At 43.4% G+C, this 21704-nt stretch overlaps 1 protein-coding gene across 4 annotated transcripts in view; it reads left to right on the plus strand.

Annotated features, from left to right (window-relative positions):
• LOC127569523 (ATP-binding cassette sub-family B member 6-like) overlaps positions 1-21704 on the plus strand; it is a 549089-nt gene that overhangs the window by 15973 nt on the left and 511412 nt on the right. For all 4 annotated transcript variants that reach the window (XR_007956208.1, XM_052014249.1, XM_052014269.1 and 1 more), the window contains exons 3-4: positions 2569-2706; positions 16038-16227. Coding sequence is in view for 3 of the 4 variants with exons in the window: in XM_052014249.1 (XP_051870209.1) it covers positions 2569-2706; positions 16038-16227 (328 nt within the window). In the remaining variant the exon portion in view is untranslated. The remainder of the gene's footprint in view (positions 1-2568; positions 2707-16037; positions 16228-21704) is intronic.

A 21704-nucleotide genomic window follows, 5' to 3' on the forward strand; every position in this document is an offset into this window, starting at 1 on the left:
AGCTCCGAGATTTCTTGGTTGGTCCAGGTCGGCGGACCCTACTTTGCGACGTTGCGACTGGTCAGCCCCGCCCTCTAGTCCCTGCAGCCTGGCGGAGACGCGTTTTTGACTCGGTACATGGGTTGGCGCACCCGTCCATCAGATCTACTGTCCGACTGGTCGCCAGCAAGTGTGTCTGGCATGGCCTGCGCAAACAGGTCAGTGAGTGGGCCCGGACTTGTCCGCACTGCCAGACGTCAAAAATCCAGCGACACACCAAGGTCCCGCCACAGCAGTTCGAGCCTACCCGTAGGAGGTTCGACCACATACACGTCGACCTCGTGGGCCCTCTGCCAGTTTCAAGAGGAGCCCGGTACCTCCTTACCATCGTGGACCGGTTCACGAGGTGGCCTGAGGCAACCCCCCTGACTGACATCACAACTGATTCCTGCGCCCGGGCGCTGCTCGCAACTTGGGTGTCACGTTTTGGTGTTCCGGCCCACATCACTTCAGACAGAGGCACCCAATTCACTTCCAGTCTCTGGACTGCATTAGCGAACCTGCTAGGGACGCAGCTGCACACCACCACGGCCTACCATCCTCAATCAAACGGGTTGGTGGAACGTTTTCACTGCCATCTGAAATCAGCCTTGATGGCCCGCCTGAAAGGTCCTAACTGGGTTGACGAGCTGCCTTGGGTCCTGCTCGGCATATGCACTGCCCCCAAGGAAGACCTCCGCACTTCGTCAGCTGAGCTTGTGTACGGGGCGCCCCTAGTTGTCCCTGGGGATTTCATACCTGCCCTTTGGGACCAAGGGGAACAACCCCCAGCAGTCCTACAAAGACTGCGCGAGAAGCTTGGCAACTTGGCCCCGATTCCCACCTCACGGCACGGTCAAGCCCCATCCGGCCAGCCCAAGGATCTATGGGACTGTAAGTTTGTTTTTGTTCGCAGGGGCACACCTCGGGCGCCGTTGCAACGACCATATGAGGGACCGTTCCGAGTCATAAGGAATAATGGATCCACCTTTATTTTGGACATTGGAGGCAGGGAGCAGATTTTCACGGCGGACCGCCTCAAACCAGCCCATTTGGATCTGCAGCAACCTGTCGAGGTTGCAATGCCGTGACGCAGAGGCCGGCCCCCTAAGCGGCAGCTGGCACAGCCCGCGGACCTTGGGGACTGTATCGCCGGTTCTGGGGGGGGTTGTGTGGCGACTCACCGTTTAGTCGGTCGAACCGGCTTGGCAGTCGGGTCGAGCGGCGTCGGAGCGACGAGGCCCAAGATGGCGGCGGGCCTCGTCTTTCCCGAGCGACGGGGAGAACCCGCGCGCGGGAAAGTCTTAATGACATAGTACTTATGTCATTGCTGGTTGGATTGGGCGGGAACAGTCTCCCTTAAAGGGCCCGCGCAAGGCGGGAAAATAAACCAGTTCTTGTTCGACAATCCTCCGACTAGCGTCTTGTTTTATTTCGCGGTAGCAACCGCTACAACCCCCTAATTCCTTCAACTTCTCTCTTATGGATCCCTCCGCTGTCTACTTAATGCATCTTGTTTTCTTTGCCCACATTTGTTTCCTTGGGTCTTTGTTTATCCATGTTGTCTGAGTGTATTTTCTTTTATAATTTTTTCCTGCCCTCTGAACACAATTTTAAATGTTTCTCATTGTTATTCTAAATTGCCAATATTGTTGGACATTTTATTTTTTTCTAAGATTTATTCTCAGCCCTTCAAAATCAGCCTTTCTCTTTCATTAATCTATTTTTCACCTTTTTAATGTGTTTTCTATCCTCTTAAGCTATATAATATTATGGCCACAATTGTCTTACTTCTCTTGCTTAATGTGGTTCACCTAATTTGTGTGCAAATTTCTTTCTTCACTCCTCTTCCACTGTTAGTTGGTCTGTAAAGTACATCCATGCTCTGTGATTGATCCTTTATTATCATTCGTCTGGATCTATATTATTTCTGGTTTGTTTTTCCTTAGCTCCACTTTCTACTACCATTGTCTTTTCCCTATAAGTATGACTTATCCACTTCCCCTTTTTTCTGTATCCTTTGAAAATATGTTAAACCCTGCAGTGTTTAATTCCCCCATCATGATCCTTCTGTGGTCATATCTCAGTAATTCCTGGAGGGAAAGATGACCAATATTGATGTCCATTTTTTCATTGAGGACAGTTAGCCAGTGACAGATGGGTTTGTACCATCAGGTGATGAAGCTCATGAAGGAATGACATACCAAAGTTCCTTGGGTCTTTAATCTGGTCTTGCTGGGGTTTTGCTGGAGTGCAACCAAGACAACATGCATGTTGAGTTCTTTGATGAAATAAGAAGATGAGCCCTGCATGTAAGTGCTTGTGTCGTGTTAGTCATTTGATAGAAGCATTATCCAATGCATTTGGTTCCTGGAGCTTGTTTTTGAGCTATATAGCTAAATGATATGGTATACTATAATACCTCCACAGAAGGGCAAAGGATATATGCAAGCATTCTGTAAAAGCCCAACAAACGTTCCTGCATCAGCGTCTGTTTCAGCTTCTGTTATTGTATGGTGATTAGCGCCTGACATTGTTTCTGTTTCCCAGGTACACTTTGGTCTGTGGATGGTGCGATATATCTGTACGTTTCTATTGTTTATCCTTGGATTGAAAGCACCTGGTTTGCCTCGAAGACCCTATATGATGATCATTAATGAGGATGAACGAGATGTTGAATACAGTGAGGTACGTGGATAGTTCAAAGGGAGCTTGGATTTATTTTGCATTATTCAAAACCTTGGAACAGAGCAACCAATTTGCATACAAAATGAAGAATTGGCTGAGGGATAAAAATTGTCTAGGTAACCAAGGGGAATTTTCCTGCTCTTTTTCGATGGTCTGAAAAGATGGGAAGGCTCTTGGTTTAATGTTTTGCCTAAGAATGTAGTATCTGCATGTATAACCGTCACTGCCAAATAATCCTCAGCAGTGGTCTGCTTTGAGGTGTGATGTGGATGAGCAATGTCAAGGTGTGACTGCAGAAGCGATTTTTGTACAAGAAAAGTCTTCTCAAAAAGGCACCAATAACTGCCCCGTTTATAGGGTAAAGAAAATATAAAATACAAGGCCATTCATTCTTATAGAGTAGCAACCTATCCAGTACAGGTTTCATCCAACAATACCTCACATTTTGCCTGGGTAGTCTAAAACCCAATGGTAAGAACATTAAAGTTTCCACTTTCAGATAACCCTTGCCTCCTGTGTTTCCACCCTCACCCCTCCCCCCTCATCTTCCGATCCACCTCTGGTCCCTTTTGTCTCCTCCCCTCTTGGTTTCATCCACCTACCATCCAGATATTTTACCTACTGGATCTCCCCCTCCACCGTTTAATTCCCCTAATGGTCCCTATTATCACTTTCCTTACTTATCAGACTCCAGCACTGGTAGCCTTTGTGTTCCTGCTTATTTCCCTCTTAGCTGTCTCCACCTTCACCCTCCCATCCCCTCAGCTGGCTCCATCTGCTTTTTTTTTTATTGCCTGTCTTTGCTTATCATCCACCTGCCTCTGTCTCCCAACTCCATCCCTCTCCCTCCCCTACTTGGCTCCATCTGCCTGTCATCCTTCGCCCCTTCTCAGTTCACCTATCACCTACTGGTCCATCTCGCCCCTCTCCCTCTCCTCAACTCTAGCTGTCTTCCCTCTCCACTCTCAGTCCTGAATGTTTCAACCCAGAATGTCAACAGTTCCTTTCCCCCACAGATGCTGCTCGATCTGCTGAGTTCCTCCAGCAGATTGTTTGTTACTCCAGCTTTTTGTCTATACTTAAACAGAAAGGTGGGACCTCTGGTCAGTACTTCATTTGATGGGAGCCCCCTAATGTTCCAGCACTCCCTCAGTATTTCACTGCACAGTTAGCTAGGACCATTCATTTGTTTCTCATAGTTATTTAAGTTGGGGGCAGGGGATGGAGTTGAGTTCCAGTTAGGTATTCTAAGTGGCAGGTGACTCGTGGTGAAGAGCATGGATTTGTGTTAGGGCCTGAACTATTCACCTTACTTAATAAAGTTTTAAAAGATGGGTTAGAAAGCTACAAATCCTAATTTATCAATGACACGAAGGTAGGTGGTATTGTCTACCTTCAAAGTGAAATGGATCAATATGTAACTATGGTGAAAGAACAGAATGCCATCTCTCAGTACAGATAGCTTGCATGCTTTGGTGGTGTGCTTGGGTTTTGTATGCTATCTGGAAAAAAATGAATTTTAACCTTGCATCCTTTCAAATATTCTAAAATCTTGGCACGGGTTTCATCATTTCATCAGGTACATCGTTACACTTAATAGCTTGCAACTCAGCTTTAAGGACATCATTTATCGCAAATATTTTCCAGTCTGCAATACTCCCAGCAGCCCTGTACAAAATACTACACCTCTATTTATCATATTTGTCCCATACATGGGACATGATCTGTTTAAGTTCCCCTAAAAACAAAAGGGATTGAGGTCTTCTATTACTTTTGATGGCACTTCTGTTGCTGCAAGTCGGATTACCAACCAGTGGACTGCACCTACTTCAATTTATGAGCTAAAGCCTTCAACAGTGCGCGAATACAGTAGAGAGTGCTAGAGAAAGATTTGATTCCTGAATGTAGAGATGAGAGAATATTGCTGAATCCAGTCCTGTATATAATCACCAGGATTCTTCTCATTGAAATGTTACGTGTTGGTGGATATTGAGATGGGCCCACTTTTGTTATGACCCTTAAGCCTGTTTCGTATCAAGAGATGGGAGAACACAAGCCAGCCATTTGCATTCCTCTGTTGATGTTCAGGAACTACAAAGGTGCTCAGTTAGCACCTTGGTGTACAAGTCCAAGTATCCCTGAGGGTGGCAGCGTAGTAGGTGATGAAGAAGGAATGTAGAGTACTTCTTTTCATTAGCTGGAGCATAGAATATAAGAACAGAAAGGTTATGGTACAACTTTGTAAAACATTGTTTAGGATGACATGAAGGTTGGGGGTGTTGTGGATAGTTTGGAGGGCTGTCAGAGGTTACAGAGGGACATAGATAGGATGCAGAGTTGGGCTGAGAAGTGGCAGATGCAGTTCAACCCAGATAAGTGTGAAGTGGTTCATTTTGGTTGGTCAAGTATGTTGGCGGAATATAGTATTAATGGTAGGACTCTTGGCAGTGTGGAGGATCAGAGGGATCTTGGGGTCCGAGTCCATAGGACAGTCAAAGAAGCTGCACAGGTTGACTCTGTGGTTAAGAAGGCATATGGTGTATTGTCGTTTAGGAGCCATGAGGTATTGTTGCAGCTATATAGGTCCCTAGTCAGACCCCACTTGGAGTATTGTGCTCAGTTCTGGTCGCCTCACTACAGGAAAGATGCGGAAGCCATAGGGAGGGTGCAGAAGAGATTTACAAGGATGCTGCCTGGAATTTGGAGCATGCTTTATGAAGGCAGGTTTGAGGGATCTCGGCCTTTTCTCCTTGGAGAGACGGAGGATGAGGGGGGACCTGACTGAGGTGTATAAGATGATGAGAGGAATTGATAGGGTAGATAGTCAGAGGCTTTTCCCCAGGGCTGAATTGGTGGCCACAAGAGGACATAGGTTTAAGGTGGTGGGGAGTAGGTATAGAGGAGATGTCAGGGGTAAGTTTTTTACTCAGAAAGTGGTGAGTGCATGGAATGGGCTGCCAGAAACAGTGGTGGAGGCTGATACGATAGGGACTTTCAAGAGACTGTTGGATAGGTACATGGAGCTGAGTAAAATAGAGGGTTATGGGTAAGCCTAGTAATTTCTAGGATAGGGACATGTTCGGCCAGCTTTGTGGGCCAAAGGGCCTGAATTGTGCTGTAGTTTTTCTATGTTCTATGTCTCAGATGGACTACTATGTATAGTTGTGGTCACCACTCTATAGGAAAGATGTGATTGCACTGGAGACGGTGTAGAAGAGACTGACAGAATGTTCCCTGGGATGGAGCATTTCAGTTAGGCTGGGTTTGTTTTCCTTGGAGCAGAGATGGCTGAGAAGGTACCTAATTATGCACAACATTATAAGGGGCATAGATAGTAGGAAACATTTTCCCATAGCAAAAGTATCTAGAACTAAAGGGCATAGGTTTGGGGTAAGAAGTTGAGGGGACCTGAGGAAGAACTTTTTCACCCAGAAGGTAAATGGAATCCGGAACGTAGAGGCAGGTACTCTCACAACATTTAAGTATCCTGATAAGCACTTAATCTTCTATGCCTTAGCAATTTATGGACCAAATGGGATAAATATAGATGAGTACTCAATGGTTGGCATCACACGGTGCGATGAAGGGCCTGTCTCTGTGCTGTATGACTCTATGATGTTTTTGTTCAGTAGGTTTGCCCGGCTGGTGTAACAAGTACAGCCAGCAGGGGAAAGAATTATGGACCAGAAAACAAACAGAACCCATTAACGATTTGGATGATGGAATAAATGGTTTCGTGGCTAAGTTTGCGGATGACACCAAGATAGGGGGAGGAGTAGGGAGTATTGAAGAGATAGGAAGGTTGCAGAGGGACCTAGACAGTTTAGGAGAATGGGCAAGGAAATGGCAGATGAGATTCAATGTAGAGAAATGTGCAGTTGTACACTTTGGAAGCAGAAATAAGCGGGCAGATTATTATCTAGGAGGAGAGAAAATCCAAAGCACGGAAGTACAAAGGGACTTGGGGGTACTCATGCAGGATACCTTAAAGGTTAACCACCAGGTCGGATCGGTGGTAAAGAAAGCGAATGCTATGTTGGCATTCATTTCGAGAGGTATAGTGTATAAAGTAAGGAAGTGTTGATGAGGCTCTACGGGGCACTGGTGAGGCCTCATTTGGAATAGTGTGCGCAGTTTTGGGCCCCACATCTTAGGAAGGATGTGTTGACGTTGGAGAGGGTTCAGAGGAGATTTACGAGGATGATTCCAGGAATGAAAGGGCTTACGTATGAGGAGCGTTTGTCGGCTCTTGGACTGTACTGGCTGGAGTACAGAAGAATGAGAGGGGACCTCATAGCGACATTTAAAATATTGATAGGAAAGGACAGAGTAGATGTGGCTAGGCTGTTTCCCTTGGTGGGTGAGTCCAGGACCAGAGGGCACAATCTTAGAATTAGAGGGTACAGTTTCAAAACAGAGATGAGGAAAAATTTCTTTAGCCAGAGGGTGGTGAATTTGTGGAAGTCCTTGTCACGTACAGCAGTGGAGGCCAGATCAGTGGGGGTGTTCAAGGAGGAGATAGATAGATATCTAAATAGTCAGGATATCAAGGGATATGGGGATAAGGCCGGAAATTGGGATTAGAATAGTTTTTTTTTTCTTCCCCCATTCCCCATTTCTCATTTCTATTTCCCTTTCCTTGGAGCAGACTCGATGGGCCGAATGGCCTGCTTCTGCTCCCTTGTCGTGTGATCAGCGGGTCGGGCAGCATCTGTGGGGGGAAATGGACAGTCGACGTTTTGGGTTGAGACCATTCATCTGGACTGAGATGTGGCCGTTATAGACCACATTGTTGCTCTATAGAAGGGGAATTTCTGTGAAAGACTTTAGTAACTGAGCATGTGGAAAAGTAGGTTAAGAGAGGGTGTGGCCAGGCCTGTTTGCTCTGTGTTTCCTGAAAATCGCTCACTAATCCAAGGTGTGAGGCAGGTGAAATCGCCTTTGTGGAAGACACATAGAACGTGTTTGCCATCACAAAGGTATTGGTAAGGCTGTACCTGGAGCATTGTGTACAGTTTTAGTTACACTGTTGTAGGGAAGACATTATTAAGCCAGAACGAATACCAAGCAGATTCACAAGAATGTTGCTAGGACTCGAGGGTCTGAATTATAGGTTGGGCGGGCTAGGACTTTTTCCTTGAGGCTTAGGAGACTGAGGGATAACCTTGTAAGAGGTGTATAACATCATGAGGGGCATAGATAGGGTGAACGCGCAGTCGTTTATCCATGGTTAGGGAATCAAAAATTAGAGGGCATAGGTTTAAGGTGAGAGGGGAGAGATTTAAAAGGGTCCTGAGGGGCAACTTCTTCATATAGAGCGTGGTGCGTATATGAAACGAGCTGCCAGAAGAAGTGACTGAGGCGGGTACAATAGCAACATTTAAAAGACATTTGGACAGGTCCATGGATAGGAAAGGTTTAGAGGGATATGGGCCAAATGGGACTTGGTTGGCATGGAGGAGTTGGGCCTAAGGGCCTGTTTCTGTGCTGTATGATAAAGGAAGCATGTAAATCAATAAAGATGATCGATAATTGATGAAACTGCGTTTTGTTTTAGCTGTGTATAACACAATTCTAAAACTCATGTGCAACCACTTCAGTTACAAGGATTGAGATTGCAGGCTGAGCAAGCTTGTTATCTTTCTCATTTAGCCATGTGGCTACTGGGCGTACTAAACCAGCAGGCTGTTGCAGCCGAGTCCAAACCATCTTTCTAATGTGCAGTTTTGTTGTATTGCTGGACAACCACGTGGAAGAAATCCTGGCAAATGTCAACTGTGGTTCAGGTGGTTTGACCCCTCGCCTCTGAGTCAGAAGACCATGGATTTAGTGTCGACCCTTGAGGCCCAGGTACAAAACTTGTATTCTCGAACAGTACTGAGGGGGTGCTGCAGTGTTGGAGGTGAACATAACATAAAGAACAAAAGCAGGAATAGGCCACGTTTTCCCTTTAGGCTTCTTTATCTTTCAGTCTGATCTGATCTTGCCTTTGGCCCCACCTTCCTGCCTGTTGCCATAACCCTTGACTTGCCTCTAGACCAAATATTTGTCCTTCTCCGCCTTGAATACACTCAGTAATTCAACCTCCACGGCTCTCTGACATAGGGAATTGCAAAGAATCACAATCCTTTGAGAGAAGTAATTCCTTAAACTCCTCCTGTTATTCTGAAACCATGCCCTCTAGTTGTAGATTTTCTCCCAATCAGAGAAAACATTCTCTCTGATTTACCTCGTCAAGCCTTCTGAGAATTTTGTATTTCAATAGGATCACCTCTAATTTTTGTGAACTCAAACCCAGTCAACCTTTCCTCACAGGCCAAATCCTTCATCCTGGTAATCAAATTAGTAAGCCACATTCAAACTAATAACAATGCAAGCATATCCCTTTTTAAGTAGTCACCTTCATCTTCTTGGGTGGTTCTTTGTGATCAAGAATGACTTGCTTTCTATTCAGTGTTATGCTGACAGATGAAGCCAGCGTGGGAAGTAGATGGGAGTAGTTTTTAAGGTGGCAGGCACCTTCTGCTGCTATTGCTGGGCTTCTAAGCGCTACCAATGCATGGACTCAAAGTTCTCAATACACCTTCTCCCCTTTCACACTCGGGAATCCCTGGCTCATGAACGCTCAGAGAGGATATTGAGTGCAACCTTGAATCACAGAGTCATAGAGCACTACAGCACAGAAACAGGCCCTTCAGCCCATCTAGCCCATGCTGACCTGATCTTCTGCCTAGTCCCGGACCATATCCCTCCAGACCCCTCCCATCCATGTACCTATCTAAACTTCTCTTAAGCGTTACAATTGAACCTGCATCCACCACTTCCTCTGGCAGCTCGTTCCACACTCGCACCACCCTCTGAGTGAAGAAGTTCTTCCTCAGATTCCCCTTAAATATTTCACCTTTCACCCTAAACCTATGCCCTCAAGTTCTAGTCTCACCCAACCTGAGGGGAAAGAGCCTGCATGCATTCACCCTATTTATACCCCTCATAATATTGTATACCTCTATAAGATCTCCCCTCATTCTCCTGCACTCCAGGGAATAAAGTCCTAACCTATTCAACCTTTCCCTATAACTCAGGTCCTCAAGTCCTTGTATCTTTTCTGGTAGTCTCTTCCCATGACAGAGCTCAGAATCAAATGTCTGTTTCAGGATGCATGCTAATAACGTAGCTGCCCATTGATAGCAAACTGAGTGTAACTGGATCCCCAGTGCTGGGGTTGTCGGCCTCGGAAAGGATCCTGACATCGGTTTGCTTTTCTTTCCAGGACTTTGTGGAGGCATTGTTAGTGGTTTATGTCCAGTGCAGTGAGGTGCCTGCTGTAGTAGTCCAGGTCTCAGAAGCTGCCCAGTGATTGAGTTTTGTGCCAGGTCTGAGGTCTTGATCTTCAAACACCCTTTTCCTCATCGACCAAAGTCTGTCCTGGTGCCTTGAAGGTGATGGTGAATTTAAACCAATGTCTGCCTTTGGGAGGGTGGGGCTTAAGATGTGAGAAGTAGTCCCTATTTTCCCGGGCGGGCATTGTTGTAACATAGGGACAAGTTATCATTCTTGCCTTGCAGATATTGTGAAAGGCCCATTTTCTTGTGTGCTTCAGTGACTGAATAAATAGCTTGGAGCTCAACCCCTCCAAGCATTGCAAATGGCAGCATAATGTGCATACTGCAGCTCAACTACTAAGGTTTGGATGACCTTGAATAGTGTACACAGTACTCCAGCTGTGGTCTCGCCACTGAGTTGTACAGTTTATAAGAAGACTTCAGCCCTCCTTGCAAAAAAAAAGACAAACATTCTGTTTGCCTTCCTAATTACTCGTTATCTCTTGAATAATCTGCTAAACTGAGATCTGTTTAGGACTTTATTCCTTGGAGCGCAGAAGAATGAAGGGAGATATGATAGAGGCTTACAAAATTATGAGGGGTATAGACAGAGTTAATGCGAGTAGGCTCTTTCCACCTAGATTAGGAGAGATACGTACGAGAGGACATGGCTTTAGGGTGAAAGGGGAAAAGTTTAGGGGGAACATTAGGGGGAACTTCTTCACTCAGAGAGTGGTGGGAGTGTGGAACGAGCTGCCATCTGATGTGGTAAATGTGGGCTCACTCTTAAGTTTTAAGAATAAATTGGATGGATACATGGACGGGAGAGGTCTGGAGGGTTATGAACTGGGTGCAGGTCAATGGGACTAGCAGAATAAAGTTTTGGCACGGACTAGAAGGGCCGAATGGCCTGTTTTCTGTGCTGTAGTGTTCTATGGTTTGTTCTTTCGTGCTTGTAAAAAAAATCCTTTGCCAGTTTGAATAAGAGCTAAAACAAACATTTTTTCCAATTTGTCCATAAATATTGATGTGATTTAAAAACTGTGATTTGTTTTATTGAGGGATAAATATCAGGATATTGGAGTGAACCACCCTGTTCCTTTTCAATATTTCCAGGGAATATTTTGCAGAAGGGGCCTCAGTTCAGTATTTCATTGAAAGATGGTTACTCTCTGTGCAGTTATGTGTCTGTCAGTGTGGATTATGGTTAACTCCTTGGAATAAGGCTTGAAATTTCAACATTCAGAGCATTACTTGACTGAAGCATGAGCAAAACTAAAAAGTTAGGATGGTTTAATAAATATCTGGGGTAGATTTTTTAAAAAATAAGTGTTGGCTCTAAACTGTGAGCCCTCTTCAAAATGAATACAATTAATGTAAAGTTTGGGTTGCAACCACTGAGGCAGATTGTGAAGTAGTGAGGACCCCTGCTGGTCAGCCTCTCCCATTACTGTTGCATGACTCCATTTAAGAGTATTTGCTTTTTAATTTATTTTCCCTGCCACCTGGCAGTTGGTCTTTAAGCACAAGAAAAGCTGTTTCTCAGCAGAGCATAGCAAGCTGCTTGAGTTGTTTCATGAAGGGAAGTGGAAGAAAAGAAAATATAAACAGGGATATGATCAAAACATTCAGCTAAGTTCTGAAGAGAGGCTGAGGAGGGTTGTAGGGATGGACTTTCAGGTACCAAAGAGCTTGAGGATCCAGTATAAAAGTTTTAGCAGAAGGGGAAATTCCCCAACACACGTCCAAAAACATATCAGGAAACAAGACAAAGATGTTTCCTGAGAAGTGGCAGATGGAGTTCAACCCGGAAAAGTGTGAGGTGGTACATTTTGGAAGGACTAACTCCAGGGCGGAGTACAAGGTTAATGGCAGGATTCTGGGCAGTGTAGAGGAGCAGAGGGATCTGGGGGTTCATATCCACAGATCCCTGAAAGTTGCCTCACAGGTGGATAGGGTAGTTAAGAAAGCTTATGGGATGTTAGCTTTCATAAGTCGTGGGATCGAGTTTAGGAGCCGCGAGGTAATGATGCAGCTTTACAAAACTCTGGTTAGACCACACTTGAAGTACTGTGTCCAGTTCCAGTTGCCTCATTATAGGAAGGATGTGGAGGCGTTGGATAGCGTGCAGAAGAAATTTACCAGGATGCTGCCTGGTTTGGAGAGTATGGATTATGAGGAGGGACTAAGGCTTTGGAGAGAAAGAGGATGAGAGGAGACATGATAGAGGTGTACAAAATATTAAGAGGAATAGATAGAGTGGACAGCCAGCGCCTCTTTCCCAGGGCACTAATGCTCAATACAAAAGGGCGTGGCTTCAAAGTAACGGGTGGGATGTTCAAAGGAGATATCAGAGGAAGGTTTTTTACCCAGAGAGTGGTTGGGGCGTGGAATGCGCTGCCTGGGGTGGTGGTGGAGGCAGGTACATTGGTCAAATTCAAGAGATTACTAGATGAGCATATGGAGGAATTTAAAATAGAGGGATATGTGGGAGGAAGGGGTTAGATAGTCTTAGGTGAGGTTTAGTCGGCACAACATTGTGGGCTGAAGGGCCTGTATTGTGCTGTACTGTTCTGTGATTCTATGAAAGAAATTACTTTTAGATAGATGGTCACAGCCCAAGAACTAAGCTGTCCAATACTGCAAATATCTATCAATGTTTAACCCATTCTTTCTTTCTTCTTCAATCTTTTTATTAGTTTTCAAATTAATACAGATTAATATATCAATGTTTATACATGTAATACAAAGAGATCAGGAGAACAATCATGACATGGATAGTCATAAAGAACAATAGAGTATAAAAAAAATCTGTAGATCCAACGATCTGTTAGTGAATGAATATAATATGAAAGAAAAAGATTTATTATACAATATAAAAGAAAGAAAAGAAAATCCCCAAAACAATAAGAAAAATTATAAACAATATATCAAATCAAACTAAGCTAAAGAACATTTTTTTAAAAAAAAACAGAAAAAAAAACTGAACTAAAATTTCTCAAGAGAAACAGAGCAATATTATGTCGTCAACTCCATTCCTCTAAATTGAAAGGTTATTATAAGGGGATCTATATCATGTGGAAATATGATATATCCCCAAACTTCCTCAAATTTAAGTGAAGGATCAACAGTACCCCTCCTAACTACCAACCCATTCTTATTCATGTTTATTCTTCCTTCTACCTGCATCAAATCAGTGCTACAAGAAAAATGCACGGTCACATGTTAGCGGATGATTAACTCCTTGCCTCCATTTTAGGCCTCTCTCCCTTTTCAGCTATTCTGGTGACATCAATGAAATGAGCAGGTCATCGTATTGTCATAAGGGTTTCTGTTCATTTTAATGGTGGGTGTGTGGATGTTGGAGGATTGGTAAATTTGCAAGCTGGTCGATCCAGAGCTTTCCAACCCCACAAAGCACTTTTTATCCAGCTGAGTGTGCAGAAGTACTGGTAGTCAGCTGGCACTGTGTTTCTCCACAGTCAGGCACCTCTGGGACCATTAGATTTTCAGCTGAAGTGAACAACGTCTCCTCTCTAAGAGCAATTTCACTTGCATGATATTAGCGGATTAACTGAGGAGGGAAAGATCATGGTGTGTCTCCGTAAGTCCAGTATGCAAAGTTAAGTTAGGAAGATTCAAGTATGAAGGACTAAGAAAGTCTCTGTAGATCATTTCAAAATCAGGTTTATTATCACTGACATATGTTGTGAAATTTGTTTTGCGGCAGCAGTACAGTGTGAGACAGAAAAAAATTACTGTAAGTTAGAAAAATAAATAAATAGTGCAAAAGAGGAATACTGAAGTAGTGTTAGTGGACCGTTCAGAAATCTGATGGCGGAGGTGAAGAAGCTGTTCCTGAATCATTGTGCTGTTCCTGAATCGTTGAGTGTGGGTCTTCGGGCTCCTGTACCTCCTCCCCGATGGTAGTAACATGAAGAGAGCATGTCCAGGGTGGTTCATTTGTTCATTCTATTTATTAAATGTTTTGTCTCATTGGGAATGTTCAGTGCCCCAGATGTAAATTAGTTACATTCCTGCATTTTCCCCTTACTAGACTTGAACTTCAGCTTCTTCAGCTTCCTGACATTGTGCTCATCTCAAACATATTGAGATAAATTTAAATCTTGTAGTGTGTATTGGATTATTATCCAGAGGCCTGCACTAATGATCTGAAGTTGACAGTTTGAATCCCATCATGACAGCTAAAAAAATTAAATTGAACTAAATAAATTCAGAATGAAACCACTGGGTTGTTGTAAAACCCGTCTGGTTCACCGATGTCTTTATGAAAAAGAAATTTGTATTTTTTATCTGGCGTATATTACTCCAGGCCTCCTAAGTAAAATAGTCCGGCATACCAGGACAGTCGAGGATGGGCAATAAATGTTGCGTTTGCCAGTTGCACGTATCCAACTTTAAATTTCCGAAGAGCTAGGAACCATGAAAGACCAGAGAAATTTGGGAATTTAATGCACAGAGATCTATGATTCTTGATATTCTATTTTTTAAAAAAAAATAAATTGATTATTAGCTCTTTGGAGAGAAGGGGGATGAGAGGTGACTTGATAGAGGTGTACACGATGATAAGAGGCATAGATCGAGTGGACAGTCAGAGATTTTCTCCCAGGGTGACAACGGCTAACATGAGGGGACACACATTTAAGGTGATTGGAGGAAGGTATAAGGGGGATGTCAGGGGTAAGTTTTTTACACAGAGAGTGGTGGGTGAGTGGAACGCACTGCCTGCAGAGGCTATGGGGGCAGATACGTTAGGGACATTTAAGAGACTCTTAGATAGACACACAAATGATAGAAAAATAGGGAGGTATGTAGGAGGGAAGGGTTAGATAGATCTTAGAGCAGGGTAAAATGTCGGCGCAACATTGTGGGCCAAGTGGCCTATGCTGTGCTGTAATGTTCTATGTCTATGTCTAGCTTTTAGAACTGAAGTGCTACAATGTCGACCCTCCCTTTGCCTCTACAGATGCTGCCTAACACGCTGAGTACCTCCAGCAGCTTGTATTTTTCTCGCTCCATCTACAGTCACTTGGGTCTCCAGGGCTACAATATGAATGGAAGGAAGCTGTACAAAGTCATGCTTAGGACAGATTTAGGGTACTCTGCAGTTCTCCAGCTGCTGCACCTTAGAGTGTTTATTAGGTTTGTAGGCAGCACAAATTTGCCAGAATGTTAACTGGGCTTCAAGGATTAGCTTGATTAAGTAAAAGCAATATTTACCTTGAAATGTCAAAGGTCAGCAAGTGATTTGAGAGAAGAGTTGAGGAGGTAGAGCAAATGTTTCCTGTTTGTGTGGGAATAATACAATCTGACAGGTCGTTACCTCCTTTTGATTTTCCCATTCCCTCAACATCTGAAAGGCAGATTCCCATGCTTTGGATGTAGATTGTAGGATCTACCTCAATTGAATATCCACAAATCTCCAAGAAAGATAATTTCAAAAATTCACAACCCTCTGCCATATGCGGGAAAAAAAAATTCTCATCTCATTCCCACTCTCCTTATTTTGAGTTTGTGACCCCAGGGTTTAGATTGCCTTGCCATGGAAACAGCCACTTAGCATGGACCCAGTCAAACCCAGGAATTTTCTTTGAGAAGAGGAACGTTGTAGCAGGGAAGAAGTTTATTTTTGCTCATCGAAGCAATACATTTCTATACAAGAGCAATCCATCTGATCCAATTCCCCACTCTCTCCCCTTGGCCCTTTATTTGGATGCAAGAATTTCATTCTGCCTCCACAGCTACCCTTGGCAGTGCATTCCTGATTCTAACCACTTGCTGAGTAAAGAAAATAATTTCACTTTTAATTATTTCACCAGTATGTTTCAATGCAGATTATGCCTCATTATTCCAGGCTTGGGAAAATAACTCTTTCCCCAGAGTCACTAATTGGACAGCCCTCTTGTCCTACAAAACAATCTGGTAAACCTTTTGTTTAACTTTGGTTCTCTGCATTTAAACATCTGAACATTTTCCCTTTTCTTCCAGCCTCTCTTAAATCAGAACAACAGCAATCAGTCAACTTGGAATGACTTCCGTAAGAAGGTGCAGTTGCTTATACCATACCTGTGGCCCAAAGGAAGCATCTTGCTGCAGTTCTTCGTTCTGTTATGCCTTTTGCTCCTTGCAGCAGAACGAGTCATCAATGTTTTTGTGCCCATCTACTATAAGAACATTGGTAAGTTTTTGTTTTTTTTTAATACACAAGCTTCTCTGAAAATTTTTTGACTTTGATGCTTGTAGTAGGCAGAATGGTGAAAGGGAAGGGGAGGAGATGGAAACACTGAGGATGAAAATATTTTCTACAACATGTATGCATGATGGTAATCCCTGATGGATCCATGTGGGAGTGGGCTTGAGAAACAAGATAAAACTGGAATAAAACTTTGCTATCCACTATGGGATGGAAATGGAATCACTAGAAGACAAAGATGGGCTCTGTATAATTCAAATAAGCTGGAAAGTTTTTCTAGATCCACCATGGTTTAAACCTAGGCAATAATATAAACTGGGTTTTAGTAAAGTATAATTGGAGGTTATCATATTGGTAAATTGGTTTATTATTGTCACACGTACCAAGGTACAGTGAAAAATTTTGTTGGACATGCCATCCTTACAGATAATTTCATCACATCAGTGCATTGAGGTAGTACAAGGGAAAACAATAACAGAATGCAGAATAAAGTGTTGCAATTACAGGGTGCAGTACAGGCAGACAATAGGTGCAAGGCCATAGAGGTAGACTGTGAGGTCAAGAGTACATCTTATCGTACTAGGGGACTGTCCAATATTCTCATAACAGCAGGATAGAAGCTATCCTTGAGCCTGATGGTGCGTGCTTTCAGGCTTTTGTATCTTCTGCCCGATGGGAGGGGGGTGAAGAGAGAATGTCCGGGGTGGCTGCTTTACTGAGGCAGCGAGAAGTGTCGACAAGGCCATGGAAGGGAGTCTGGTTTCCGTGATGTGCTGAGCTGTGTCCACAACATTCTGCAGTTTCTTGCGGTCCTGGGCAGTGCAGTTGCCACACCAAGCTGTAATGCATCTGGATAGGATGCTTTCTGTGGTGCATCTATAAAAATTGGTGAAGGTCAAGGGGACGTGCCAAATTTATTTAGCCTTGTGGGGGTGAAGGATTTGAAGGTGGGTTGTGGGGGATTGTGAAGTTTTCATACAATCTCCACTTTGCTTTGTCAGCTGTGCCTTGGAGGATAGCTATCGGTCAGAAAATTATGGGTTCAAGACCTATTCTGGAGACTTGAACGCAGAATCTAGGCTGCTATTTCAGTTCCAGTGCTGAGGCTATCATAGGTGCCATTTTCATGAGGTATTGAACAGAGGTCGCCTCTTCATCAGAACTGAAGACTGGAAGAACTGGCTGGCTATTGCCCATTTTACACAATATCGCCGTGAAAATCTACCTATAACTTTGTCTGTAGAATAAATTAGGTAAAAGAAATTAGCATTAATGAAAAAGATTTTTGGAAGAATTAATGGGACTAAAAGCCAATAAATCCCCAGCATCTTATGAACTGCCTCGTAAGGCTTCAAAGGAGTTAACTGTGGAGATAATGGACGTAATGGTTGTCTAGCTGAGAGATTGGGTAGTGTTAACAGTCAAAAGGCACCGACCTGCATGAGCTTGTACACATTACTGAAGGTCAAGATGCAGATGCAGCAGGTGATAAGGAAGGCAAATGGTGTACAAGTCGTTATAACAAGATGATTTGATTTCAGGAGTAAGGAATCTTACTGCAATGGTATTAGAGTTTGGTGAGACCACACCTGGAGTATTGTGAACAGTTTTGGTCTCCTTTCCTAAGGAAGGATGTACTTGCCACTGAGAACAGAAGTGAAGATTCATTAGAGTGGTTCTGGGGATGGTGAGTTTGTTGTATGAGGAAAGATTGTGTAGACTGGGTTTGTATTCTATAGAATTTAACAGAATGAGAGGAGATTTCATTGAGACTTTCACAATTAAAGGGCTTGACAGATAGGAATCAGGGAGCATGTCTCCCCTGACTGAGGAGTCTAGGACCAGGGGCTGCAGTTTGAGAATAAGGGATAGGCTGTTTCAGACTGAGAGGAGGAAAAATTTCTTCACTTGGAGGGTGATGAACCTTTGGAATTTTCTGGAGTGCTGTGGAGGTTCAGTCACCCAATTCATTAAAAGTGAAAATTGGTAGTTTTCTGGATATTAAAGGAATCAAAGAATATCAGGATAGGGCAAGATAATGGCGCTGAGGTAGAAAATCAGTCATGATCTTGATCAATGGCAGAGCAGGTTCACAGGCCAGATTGCTGCTACTCCTCCTATTTCCTGTGTTCTTATGAAAGGTAGAAAGAGTAAAAAAAACACAGTATTTTAGAATTAAAGGAGTATGAGAGGGAGGGAGAGGGATAGATTAGTTAGGCTGACATCAGTGCTGGGGAAGATGCTGGAACTTATGATAAAGAAAATGGTTACAGGGCACATGGAAAATAATAATAGGATTAAGTGGTGTCGAATTGGAATTGGGAAAGGGAAATCTTGTTGTACAAATCCGTTGGAATGTTTTGAGGATGTATTAGCAATATAGTAAGGGAGAACCAGTTGACATAGGGTATTTGGAGTTTCAAATGACCTTTGATAAGGTAGAGAAACAAAGGACTGCAGATGCTGGAATCTAGATGAAAAACACGATGATGCTGGAGGAACTCAGCAGGCCAGGCAGCATCCGTGGAGAAAAGCAGGCGGTCAATGTTGCCCCATGGAGCTTGTATCCTCGTACTCTTGCCCCACGGAGCTCGTATCATCATACCTGGACACTGCTCTGCTTTTCCCTCCTATATATTGGGCTTCCCCTTTTCCTATCTTCTGTCCTGAAGAAGGGTCCTGACCCGAAACATTGACCACCTGCTTTTCTCCATTATGCTGCCTGTCTGCTGAGTTCCTCCAGCATTATATTGTTTTTTTACCTTTGATAAGGTGCCACGTGAGATTATTAAACAAAATCAGAACATCTATTGTAATACACTGGCATAGATGGAGAACTGGCTAATGGATAGAATAGGGTAGGAATGAACAGATAATTTTTGGATTGGAGTGTTGTGACCAGTGGGATGCTGCAGGGATAAGTTGTGGGGCCATATCTGTTCAATCTTGTCAGTGATTTGGATGAAGGGGTCAGGTATATATGTGCAATTTTGATGCCACAAAACCAGATAGTGTTGTGGACCAACGTGGATGTAAAGAAGCTTCAGGGATACAGGCAGGCGAAATGAATGGGCAAGGGTATGGCAGACAAAATATAATGTGGAAAAACATGAGGTCATCCACTCAAGACATCAGTGGTGGTGTCCAGAGGGAAATGGGTGTCCTTCTACACTGACCACTGGGTCAGCAGCAGTGTAGAGGGGAAATAATATGTTGGCCTCTATAGCAGGAGGAATTAGGTCGAAGAATATTGACATCATACTGCAGTTTTAAAGAGCCTTGGTAAGATCACATCCGGAATTCTGCGTGCAGGTCAGGTTTCCCTACCTATCTGGATACTTGCAATGGAGGAAGTGCAGAGCAAAGGCACACCAGGTTAATTCCTGGGCAGGTGAGTTTGATGTGTGTTAAGGGATTAGACAGACTAAGTCTGTACACAGTGGAGTTCGGACAAGTGTAAGATGATCTCATTGGAATGCACAATATTCTTACTGGACTTGTCATAACTTGCAAAGCTGATCTTTACCCTGGCAGTGGTTTCTAGAACCAGGGGTCAGGTCACCTGTTTGGAAAAAAGCTGAAAAGAAATCTCTGCACCTCGAGGCTGGTCAGTCTTTGGAGTTCAGTACCTACGATCGCTATGGAGGCATAGAGGCTGAGTATAGTCAAGACATTGATGGATAAGACTTTTAGATATTAAGGGAAATTGCGAGATGTGGGATAAGGGCAGGAAGAAATCAGCTATGATCTTAATGAATGGAGGAAAAGGTACAAAAGGCCCAACCGCATACTCCTTCATCTATTATGTTCTTATGTCGTGAGAAGATGCAAGATGAACAAAACTGAATTTAAATTTACTTTTTTATGCACAGTTCCTACCTTAAATTGCCTGGGTTAAAAAGGCATCACTGTGTTTCTAATATAATTGCAGAGACATTCAGTTGTAAGTAAGTCAGTTGATGAGGCACACTGCAAAAGCTTGTAATCACACTGACTCTTTGGAGTTGGTACAGTTGTTTACCCCTCATCACCCTCTTCAATTACTCTGTACACAGTCTAGCTCTGTGTTGGCCCTTTTCTCAGCTGAGAGCCCATTGGATCACTTCCCGAAGTACCATTTTGAGCATTGTGTAAGAAAGTCCTGCCCATTGCTGTTGCCTTGCTTTTCATTTTGCAGCTGTTGCTTATGGTTTCAAAGGTCCCAAGCTCTGGCTGTTTATGTATAGAAGTGTCTTTATGACTTGCCAAGAAACCCTTATCTGAAGAGTTGAAGCTTGAGCATTTTGGACATTAGTACATGGATGAAAGCTCTGGGCTTGCTTCTTACGAAGAGAAGAGGATGGGAATTGACCAGATAGGGATTATAATATCATGAAGCATTTCAATTTCAGAAGCTATAGAGAAGAGGTGGGGAAGACCAAGATGGCTACTTACAAGTGAAAGACTTGAGCACAAATATTTAGATTGACTCACCACTGTTGCAAGACTGAGGGAATGGTGCATGATTTGTTTTTTGCATGGAACCACTCATATGGACACACATAATCTCATTTGGACTGTTTCAAAGAAGTACAGGGAGGATTCCTTGGTGTCAAACATTACCAAAACATGTTTGGTCAGTATTTCTTTACTGTTTGTGGGATCTAGTTGCACACATTAGTTGCTGTGTTCCCTACACTACAGCAGTAATAAATACTTCAAACGTACTTTGGAAAATCTTGAGGTTGTTAAAGGTGCCATCGAAGTGCAAGTTACTTTTTCTTTCAGCAGGGAATTGGGGAGAAGCTGCATTATTTGGAAAGGGACGAGAATGTCAAACTTGTATCCACAGACACCGGTTGAGACAAGTAGCTTAGATGCATTTAGGATTAACAGGATGCGTCTGTGTGGGAGAAAGGGACTTGATGATGGGGTGAGGTGAGGGAGGACAGGAGGAAGTGAATGTTGAATATATACTTTGGCATTGACAATTTGGCCTAAATGGCCAGTTTCTGTGCTACAAATCATTTTCGGTTCTGCGTAATCTGTTTGTCGCAATAAACTAGACCCAGTTGTCTTTCTCTGTCACGCAGTGGAAAGGCAGTGTTGGACATCTTGCTTGCAGCACTACTGTTTCAGTCAGGAGGGGGCAGTCTTGACTAGTCAAATCCATGTTTCAACGTAAGTGATTGAGCAAGAAACGATCCTTCAGCACCAAAAATTTACAAAATATACCGAGGCTTCAAAAAATATATAGCTAAACTTTATACTTTGATAGCCTGAATCTTCCTGTGACAAGTAATGCACATAAAACCATATTAAACTAGTAATGTGAAACAGTGCATTTGTGATGGGTTTATAAAGAACATTTGCATCTGAGTACCACCATTACAACCCGTGGCTCTTCAAAGAACTTTTATAGCTGATTGAGTGTTATGAAGGTAACTTGTCATGTAGGAATTGCAGAAACCACATTACACCCA

This window comes from Pristis pectinata, chromosome 1 (genome assembly GCF_009764475.1).
Source record: "Pristis pectinata isolate sPriPec2 chromosome 1, sPriPec2.1.pri, whole genome shotgun sequence".
NCBI lineage: Eukaryota > Metazoa > Chordata > Chondrichthyes > Rhinopristiformes > Pristidae > Pristis > Pristis pectinata.